Genomic DNA, 10565 nt, shown 5'->3' with positions numbered 1-10565 from the left:
TTTTTTTTTTTTGCGGTATGCGGGCCTCTCACTGTTGTGGCCTCTCCTGTTGCGGAGCACAGGCTCCGGACGCGCAGGCCCAGCGGCCATGGCTCACGGGCCCAGCCGCTCCGCGGCATGTGGGATCTTCCCAGACCAGGGCACGAACCTGTGTCCCCTGCATCGGCAGGCGGACTCTCAACCACTGCGCCACTAGGGAAGCCCCTGCATGTTCAACTCTTTTTTAAAAATTATTTTTGACAGTGATGCTAATAAAGAATATTAATTAGATCAAATTTTACGTATTTTTTTTAACTATCACTTGTGTGATTCAGGTTAAAACATGCATTATTAAAACAGCAAAATCCAAATATACTGCTACTGGTTCACTTTAAAATCTGTTAAAAATAAATTCTGAGTATGAAAGCCAAAATATAAAGTTATGAGAAAATAAAAAAATAAAGTTATGAGACAATACATGTTATAATTTCTACAATTAGTATTGTGCTGGATTCCCAAATTAAATAGTAGCAATTTTTAGTGTATAATAAATTAATACAGGATTAGAATAAAGATATACCATTAGTAATATGCTTTTCGTAAAGAAGTTACTACTACTTGCTTACCATATATTTTACAGATTTCCAAAAGTTTAAGGTATACTTCATTATTTATTTACTTAATTTTTGGCTGCGTCGGATCTTCATTGCTGCGCACAGGCTTTCTCTGGTTGCGGCGAGCAGGGGCTACTCTTTGTTGCAGTGCGCACACTTCTCACTGTGGTGGCTTCTCTTGTTGCGGCACATGGGCTCTAGGCTCGCGGGCTTCAGTAGTTGCGGCTCGTGGGCTCTAGAGCACAGGCTCAGTAGTTGTGGCACACGGGCTTAGTTGCTCCGCAGCATGTGGGATCTTCCCAGACCAGGGCTCAAACCCATGTCTCCTGCATTGGCAGGAGGATTCTTAACCACTGCGCCACCAGGGAAGTCCAAGGTATACTTCATTTTTATACTCTTATAATCTAAATATCTCTTTGCACTGATGTTATAACCTCTTTGCTCTGAGGTTCCTTTTATTTATATAAAATATTTTTCAGATAGGTAAATATACAGAATGATTAGTGAGCGAGGAGAAGCTATTTTAAAACTTCATAACTCTACTGAGGAATCATAAAAATATCTAATTTTTTAAAACATCCCTGAAATTACAGAATGCTTCATTCCCATTGAAACAAATATACACATAGGGAAAATACATTCAAAGCTTTTTTAAAAGGTGCAAAAAAAGGGAGAACAAATGTACTAAAAGATTTTTACATCTTGAAAATGAACAATGGAAAACCTAAGTTTTAAAGTGGTAACAGGGGACTCTCCTGGTGGTCCAGTGGTTAAGACTCTCTGCTTCCAACGCAGGGGGTGTGGGTTCGATCCCTGGTCAGGGAACACCACGTGGCCAAAAAAAATAAAAATAAAATAATTTTTAAATTTTTTTTTTAAAAAGTGGTAATGCAAATCAGAGGACCACTATCCCCACCAGTTTTGAGACTATGCAAATCTTTTAAAAATTAGAAATAGTATCATATGCCTTATAGTTTTACATATTATATAATTTGTATTATATTATAGCAGACTGCCCTCCTCATATATCAATGAATTAATTATTCTAAAACCTTATAGAAGGATAAACAGTTCCACATGATTCCTAATCGTCAAGTGAGTACAAATTTGTACTTTCTTGTACTAATGTTGTTAGGTTTCAAAGATTATCCTTGGCACTTCTAGGATTTCATGCATTAAGCAGCTTCACCCATCCATATCTTTCATAATTTCCTAGATAATAATAATAGTGGAGAACATATACAGAGCCCTTATGTACTTGCACATATTAAAAGGCAATCTAGCAGGGTGGTTAAGTGCCACTATCTGAGTCCAAATACTGCCTCTGCACTCATGACCCTAGGCAAGTTATGTAACTTCTCTGTGTCTCAGTTTCTTTACCTATAAAATGGGATAAATACCTGCCTCATGAAGATTACTTGACAATTATAATTGTTTAGGCTCAGTGCCTGGCACAAAGTGCTACATAAGGGTTAGCTGCTGTTATTATTATTCCTACGTGTCATGTGCTGAGTCGAGTTCTTTACATGCATTATTTCATTTAATTCTCACTTAACTCTATTTTACAGATGAGAATATTGAGGTTTACAGGGGTTCAGCAACTTGCCTTTAATAAAAAAGCTAACAAGAGGAAGGGCCCAAATTCAAACCCAGGTTGCCTCTTTAATGATCCAAGCCTTGATATCTATGCCAATGTTTCAAACTAGGCTCCATGAATACACTCATAGGGAACTTACAAGTTTTCACTCTGATGATTTTTATTTTAAATTACGCTAGAGATGTTTCAGATGAAAGACATTTTTACATAGTAGATTTTAATTTCTCGAGTCATCAGACTGGGATATGCAATCCCCTGGTATTCCCAGGAATATTCTCAGAGGTCTAAGAATTTTTTTGTTCTTACAAAGTAGTCAACTTCTCACTCAGCTTTCATTCTTCAAGAATGAGGGCAACAACTACTTTTCAAAATCCTTATGCCCATTTCATTACAATTCAAAGTTTTGACCTTTTGGCTAGTCTAACTACTTGAAAAAGTAAAACTGTAATTTTTAAAAAACTATGGTATCTTTTGCAGCACTCGGTCTTGTCTTTAAGAACAAAACACCCACACAAAAAGAAGAAACAAATATTAAAAAGGTATCTATTCCTTTAGTAAACAGTACTTTACTGTCACATTAAGCATCAGTCTCTCATCTTTAATCCAATTATATAATTACCATAGCCTACAGCATATTGCTACTTGAATAACTCAAAAAATAAGCCCCAAATAAACTCATTTTCTCTATGCCACCTTCCCCGCAAAAAGATCCCTTTTCAACATCTCTAATTCCTGTCAATGGTATTACCGTTCTCTCAGTCATCCAGGCTCATGACCCTGTGGTCAAGAGAGAGAAATGAAAGAGCCTGTGCTCTTTTTCAGTGTACTCAATTCCTCCTGTAGAAACATTACCTCAAGGAGCTGTAATCTATCTGGCACAGTGGACATACACAATTATAAACATGAAATAAATGCTATGAAGGATGCATAAGATCTTCTTTGAGTAGAGAATCATGGGCCAAACTCTAGGGTAAAGAGGATAGGGAGACAGAGAAGACATCCAGAGGTGAGACTTTTTTTTTTTTTTTAAGATGTTGAGGGTAATTAATTTTTGCTGTGTTGGGTCTTCGCTTCTGTGCGAGGGCTTTCTCTAGTTGTGGCAAGCGGGGGCCACTCTTCATCGCATTGCGCGGACCTCTCACTATTGCGGCCTCTCTTGCTGCGGAGCACAGGCTCCAGACGCGCAGGCTCAGTAGTTGTGGCTCACGGGCCTAGTTGCTCCACGGCATGTGGGATCCTCCCAGACCAGGGCTCGAACCCGTGTCCCCTGCATTAGCAGGCAGATTCTCAACCACTGCGCCACCAGGGAAGCCCCAGAGGTGAGACTTTTAAGAATGAATAGCAGTTAATAGAGAGAAAGAAACAACCTGCACATGCACAAAGGCACAAAAATCTCAGTGACATATTCAGTGAACACCAGGAAGTGTTCCAGAAAGTTCCAGTTTTCTAGAAAGTAAAGTGTGATAACAGGGACTGCTAAGAAATGAAGCTAGAAAGAGCAGGCATACTTAGATCATGAACAGTTTAGCCAAGGAGTTTACATTCTATCCAATGAGTAAGGGAAAGCCACTGAGTAATTTTAAGCATGAAGGAATTACTGCATTCTTATTTTAGAAATATTGCTCTGACACTGAAAAACAGACAGGAAGAGCTACAGCCGAGAAGCACGGACAACTGTTAGAAGACTGCTAAATCAGTTCAGGCAAAAGACTAGCCTAGAGCAGTGGGGAATGGAGAGAAATAGATTGAGTCAAAAGATAGGTAGCAGGTAAAACTACAGGATTTGGTAACAAGATAGACTGTGGTTTGAGGTTTGGTAGGAAGATGGTGGAAAGGAAGGAATCAAGGCAAATTCAAGGTTTTTAGCTTGAGCTCTGGGTGGATGGAACTGCCATTAACTAAAACAGGGAACAAAACAGGAGAAACAAGGTAAAAGTAAGTAAAGCTGATGAGTACAGATGGTGTTAGTACTTCTGGTACATCCAGAAGAAATTGTCTAATAAATGGTTAAGTCTAGAACCCAAGAGAGAAAAATTTAAGATGAAAATATAAAATTGGGAGGTATTAGCCAGTAGAGTGGATGAAACTGCCTAGGAAAACTGTACGAAAGGATAAGAGTTCCAGAGACCACCAATATTTAAAACACAGGCAGACAAATAAATGAAAAGTAGAAGAGAGTGGTGATACGGAAGTTTGGAAAGGAGAGAGTTTCACGAAGAAGGGAATTGTCAATGTACTGAATGTATAAAAGAGGTGAAGAGAAGAACTTTAAAGCTTCTCTCGGTTGGCAATTGAGTAACTGGTGACAGAGAGGTTACAGAGGAATGGATGGTTAAAAAAAAAAAGCTAAACTAGACAGGGGTTGAGTGAATGGCAGGGGAGGAAAGAGTAATCTTGACTGAGATGAGACTAAGAGCTAGAGAACAGACGGTTAAAGAACATTTTCAAGATGGCAGAGATTTTAGCATTTTTATAGGGCTAGAAAGGGACCAGTGAAATGTGAGATTTTTAAATTATGCCTTTGTACTTAAACTTACTATAAGAAAAGTTACCCATTATACAATACTAAGTGAAAAAAGAAATTGAAGAATATGTATAGTAGGCTGTTACTTAAAATAAAATTCAGACTCTGTTTTATGCCTTTCAAGTTACTATCATTACCTTGTGTTAGCAACTATCTGAAATTCTTATTTGTTTAGTTGCCTATCTTCCCCCCTAGAATGTAAGCTCCATGAGAAGAGAGATTTCATCTGCCTTGTTCTCCACATATTCCTGCTGCTTAAAATAGTGCTTGGCACATAGCAGGCACTCTACTGTTGAATGAAAATGTGTATGTGCACACACACATACATATATATGAATGCATGTATTTACATGAAAAGCATAAAGAAAGTTCTAATTTATTATTTGAACTTATTTATGCCAGGGGTGAGTGTGAGACTAGGAGGAGAGGTAAACAATACTGATTCATTTTTTGCTTCATAGATCTCTATTCAAATTTTCTACAAATATCATGTCTTTTGTAACTGAAAAACAACTTTTAATAATGATCAGATGAGCCTAAGAAAGTTAATCTATTCTGCCTCTCTATTTTCTTTTGGTGGGTTGTCTTGATCTAATCTGACTGCAGGCTGATCCTTGAGCTGTTTTGGTAGGGCAGTTCAAAGTCAGAATTTTAAACCTTAGAGCTGGAAAGAACATAGACATCATCTAAGCCAACTCCCTAGTTTTACAGATGAGAAAGCAGACACTCATAGTAATTTAATAAAAGGTAACTTAATTAATAAAATTAGGGTACTGATGAGAAGTTTTTAAAGAACAAATGATTAGGAACTATTTAAAAGGCTAATCTATTATATGCTATACATAATTTAAATAATAACTAATGAAAGCTTACTAAAGCTTATTCTCACATATAACCTACAATCTTCTGGTGAAATTATTACTCAAAGTAAAACTATTTCCTTAAGCACACTATTTGACCAATGAACCCTACAGTTAAGCACTGGCTAACCATTATAACATGACAAAGGATTCAGAATACACAAATATAGGGAGTGAAGTTATTCACCGTTAGGTGTGCAAACTAACTGAACTAACAGGCACGTCTTTCTACCAGGATACACAATAGGTCAAGTATATATTACATTTAAGGATTGATCACACTTTGACTCAAATGTCTGTATCAATGTCTACAATGTGTATTTAATAGAATTTAATAAAAATTAAATTTTGAATAGGTAAGTAATACATTACTAAGTATTTAGGGAAATGACTTAACTATTTCTCTTTACATATATACTGTAGTTTACCAGGAATACAACAAATTTTATCTAAACTTCTGAATATCACTTTGAACTTGTTTACAAACTATCTCATTTGATCCTCACAACAACCCCATAGACAGCAGAAATTATTAGTCCCATTTAATATATAAGAATGAGGCTCAGAAGTTAACTTGACTAAGGTCATTTTGACAAGTCCTAGGACCCAGATCCTCTACCTCTTAGCCACTGTTCTTTCCATCACCCAAGCTACCTCATATTTACCATTTATTAAAGGGCAAACCACTTTATAATTTCCTTCCTTCCACAATGGTGGAGGTGCGGAGGGCAGGTACCTAAGCCCTAGCAATCCTATCCCTTTCTATTCCATTTGAAAGTTTGGTACATAAGAAAATATTAGCCATTCATCTTAATAGTGACAAGAAAGATGTGACAAGTCACCTTAGTTGAGAATTGTGCACATCAGCAATTCCTACCAAGTATTCAATTATTTCCTTAATTCTAATAAAAGTATCCTCTTATTTAGAAAGCTCTCTAGGGCTTCCCTGGTGGCGCAGTGGTTGAGAGTCCGCCTGCCGATGCAGGGGACACGGGTTCGTGCCCCGGTCCAGGAAGATGCCACATGCCGCGGGACGGCTGGGCCCGTGAGCCATGGCCACTGGGCCTGCGCGTCTGGAGCCTGTGCTCCACAACGGGAGAGGCCACAACAGTGAGAGGCCCGCGTACCGAAAAAAAAAAAAAAAAGCTTCCTATTAGAAAGCTCTCTATAAACAATACCCAAAGTAGTATGGGCTTAATAGTTGAAAAAAATCTGAAACCAAATCTCAGTCCTATCACTCACTAGCTGCTCAACTGTGGGTACATTTCTTAACTTCGAGTCTCACTGTCCTCATCTCTAGAGTGACGATGACACCATCTACCTCTGTGAGTTGTTGAGCAGATTGAGTGATAATATGTGCAAAGCCTTTAGTTCTTAGAAAAGGGCCAGAACACACCAAGTTCTGTTGGAGAAACAAACATGCAGGAAGGCACTGCTCATGGGTAATGTCATTTATGTGAACTTTACTAGTATAACTCCTAGTGTGACCTTACTTCTTGTCTCTCTCCAATATCTGGGGCAGGATACAATGTATCACTCTTGCTCCCAGGGTACCAATTTACAGTGCATGCTGGATTTCAGCCCTCTTCTAAATCCTCTAGTTAAGGAATATCATAATCTATTATTTGACTATCTTAGAATTGGCCATACCAAACCAAAGCTTACACTATTTTCACTCCACTCTTTAAGTCTGCTAACTGCATCATTCACTATTTTGAAATAAAATAAGAGTAAGCCAATTTTATAAATACAAATCATGATACAGCGAACTCATGTTGGGTGAAAAGGGCAGGAATTTTCAGGGGGCAGGGGGAGGGGAGAAGGACCTAACATTGAGAAATTATGTATTCAGCAGTCCATCATGCACTAAATTTACTTTCTCTCTTTTAATCTTCCCAGGCATTATTCTAATCAAGATTAGCATCGTTTTACAGATTTTGCAAGGGAAGCTTAAACCCTGGCTCACTCCCCCTCGCTCAAGGTACTATAACCTACAGGAAGGCTCTTGCTCAACTCAAGGCCTTTCCTCCTCCTCTTGTAATCTCTGCCCAGAATGCTCTCCTGTCTCCTACAAGGCCGTCGCCTTCTCCTGCTACAGGGCTCACTTCAAATAGTTCCTACTCTCTCTATCTCTAAAGTAGAATACACCAATTACTCCATCCTTCTTTCCTTCATAGAACACAAAGCCATCAGTATTCATCTTCTTCCTGTGTTGAAGGACAGCACAGATGATGCTGGCTTAATGAATGAGTGAACACACCTGCCTACAGACATTTAGCAAGTAAAAGGCAGGGCCTGGAGACCAATCCAGATTAACCTGACTGCAAATCCCTGCAGTTCCCTACCTCTATTTTTTTTCACTGGTGGAAGGGGAGGTGCTTTGGGCTGGGAAATCAATGTAGAGGTATGCCTTCCTACTTTCTATCTGTATTCATTCACTTTAAAGAAATTACAGAACCACCTACACATATACTTAATACTACAAACCATTTAACCAGAATTTCAAGAGATCTTACATTGCCTTTTAGAACCACAACTCAATTTGGGAAAACAAAAACAAACAAAAAACCCACTGCGTTTATGATGCCCCTAAACAATCAAAATACCTCCAAACTGTTGAGTAATTGGATTGGCAACTCCACATATGGTTATTTAAGGCCAAAAGAAAATTTAAGTCACACGTATAAATAAATGCATTTTACTACCAGACTTGCTTGTAATATTTTGTTCTTTTATAAGATGTTCTGAATTTCCCAATACTTCATACAGAAAAATCTTAAGACCAGCCATGGGATTATCATTCTTATCGTGGTAATCATGTTCTTTCTTAAAGAAAGATGATACGAATGCACTCCATCTGTTGTGTTTCACTATTAAACCATGTTCTTGCAGACAGAAGTCACCTCGGGTAAAACGCCCAGTGCGGTGAGAGCCGACCACTAACAACATTCCCTTTGTTGCCTTCCCCACGGGGTTTAATACTTACTGCTGAGTCCTCCATCCTCGGAGACTCCTGTCCCTCTCATTCCTAGGTAAGTCAGTCCCAATATGAGGAAAAATAGGCAGGCAGCAGTTAAGAGAAACATCGACAAGTAGTGGGCACTGAAACCCCCAGTTGGGGACACCTCCTCCCGTTTAAATTGCTGGAGAAGTTCCTCCTCAGGTTCGGAAAGCTTCTGTTTGTTATATGTGTTCTTCAGGTAGGTATGATTGGAGCCCGTATGATTGGAGTGATTGATCCTGAGTGAACCAGAGGCGGCCACCGCCGCACTGGGAGGGAGGCTGTTGGAAAAAATCCTGGGGGAGTCCACGCCGAAGGCCACACCGCCGATATGATTATTGGTTTTAAGAAGGGAGCCTGTGGACGAATCCAAGGTTGAGTCCACGTCCGCGAGCGGTGGCTGCAGGAGAGGGGCCAGTTTCTTAGCGTTAACGCGGTATCTAGGAATGGGGCTGGAGTCCGGGGGATCAAACCCTCCTCCCTGCTCCGCCGCCGCCGCCGCCGACGACGACGACGACTCTTCGACGTTTCGGCTCCTGTCTAGACTCCCAGCGGCCGCCGCCCTGTCATTCATCGCGATTCCTCCCCCTCCCTGAACTGAGGTCTCCAGTCGGCCGCCGGCCGATTTCGCAGGCAGGGGAGAGAGAGGCTTACTATGGCCCCGCCTGGGCCGATGCCGGGAAAGGGAGTCGTCCTTCAATACCTGTCTGCTGGAGGCCACGTCGTCGTCCTCCTCTTCTTCCGAGTCCGAATAGTTCTCCCGGCAGCTGTAGGGGAGAAGCCGGCTGCCATTCACGGTCCGGCCGGACCACAGCGGCTCCTCGGCCTCCGGGTCCCTATCCTCGCCGTCCTCTCCCTCCTGCTCCCCGTCATCCGCCGCCCCATCTCTCCCCGACGGGCTCTGCAGTTCGGCAGCCGCCGGCCTCCTGGCCCCCCACCACGAGTGGGGCTTCCTCCGCTCGGCCGAGTTGCTGTTAGTCACCTCGCTGGAGGCCAGGGGCGCCGACGTCGGTTTGAGCCCGCGATACTGGAGCGGAGCCCGGTCTTTCCTCCCGCCGCCGCAGCCGCCGCCGCCGCCGCCGCCGCCCCCGCCGCCGCCGGCCTGGTCCCGGGGACTGGCCTCCACGTCCGACTCGTCCGAGCTGAAGCCCAGCAGTACTTTGCTGCCAGCCGTGGGGGCGGCCGAGGCGCCCCCGGGCCCTCCCAAGGGGCTCTCCGGGCCAGAAGCCGAGATCCGGCCCAAGCCTCCAGGAGTCCGTAAGTAGGAGAGGTCGCCTGAGACCTGCCGGACCCCCATCCCCACGGCCGCCGCCGCTGCTGCCGCGGCGGCGACCGTGGCGGTTGCCGTGTTATTGTTATTACTGTTCCGCGTCTTGGTGCTGCGGCCCCCGGACCGGTGCTGCTGCTGCTCTTCCTCTCGAAGCTTCTTCAGCTTCTTGAGGTAGACCGGGCGGGTGCTCTCCGTCACTGGGCCAGGAGACAGGCCGTAACGGCGGAGCTGAGAGAAAAGCTCCTCATCCGAGAGCTGTTGAGGCGCCGAAGCCGTTGCTGCCGCCATTTTCTCTCCAGGGTGTTTTACAAGCTCCGCGCTACCGGAAGTGACGCGCCGCCCTAGACCCTGAACTAGACCGGACTGCGTCGCCCTCCCAGCGCCACTGGCGCCTTGGCCAATGGGAGGCACGGGAGGAGCTCACCTGAGCGGGAAAGGGCCACCTGAGTCGCGCGCGGCAGAGAGTTCTGCGCTTTCACCTCGGGGTGCCAGCGCCTTCTTCCCCTTCCTTTCTGTCACCTTCTACGGCTGTTCTCCGCCCTGCCCTTCCCAGCGCCTCTCCCGGGAACTGCCTCTTGCCAAACCACACCTTGACCTCTTCTTCCCAGGTTCCTGCCACCGGGCAGTAATATTGAAGGGAAAACTGAAGTTTATGGCAGTGGTTTTCTTTCATCTTGATTACCGTTGCCAAGGGGAGCTTAGAGACTTAAAGAAATCTTG

At 43.0% G+C, this 10565-nt stretch overlaps 1 protein-coding gene across 10 annotated transcripts in view; it reads right to left on the bottom strand.

Moving 5' to 3' along the window:
* LEMD3 (LEM domain containing 3) overlaps window positions 1-10257 on the bottom strand; it is an 84524-nt gene extending 74267 nt beyond the window's left edge. For 9 of the 10 annotated variants that reach the window (XR_003432878.1, XR_003432877.1, XR_003432879.1 and 6 more), the window contains exon 1: window positions 8561-10257. Coding sequence is in view for 6 of the 10 variants with exons in the window: in XM_027106924.1 (XP_026962725.1) it covers window positions 8561-10133 (1573 nt within the window). In the remaining 4 variants the exon portion in view is untranslated. The remainder of the gene's footprint in view (window positions 1-8560) is intronic. The other variant, XM_027106919.1, reaches the window with a different exon arrangement.
* Between the last annotated feature and the right edge of the window lie 308 nt (window positions 10258-10565).

This window comes from Aethalodelphis obliquidens, unplaced genomic scaffold, assembly GCF_003676395.1.
Source record: "Aethalodelphis obliquidens isolate GAN/ISIS:26980383/991018 unplaced genomic scaffold, ASM367639v1 scaffold8, whole genome shotgun sequence".
In the NCBI taxonomy this organism is placed as follows: Eukaryota; Metazoa; Chordata; class Mammalia; order Artiodactyla; family Delphinidae; genus Aethalodelphis; species Aethalodelphis obliquidens.
This window is presented reverse-complemented; position numbering and strand designations above follow the sequence as displayed.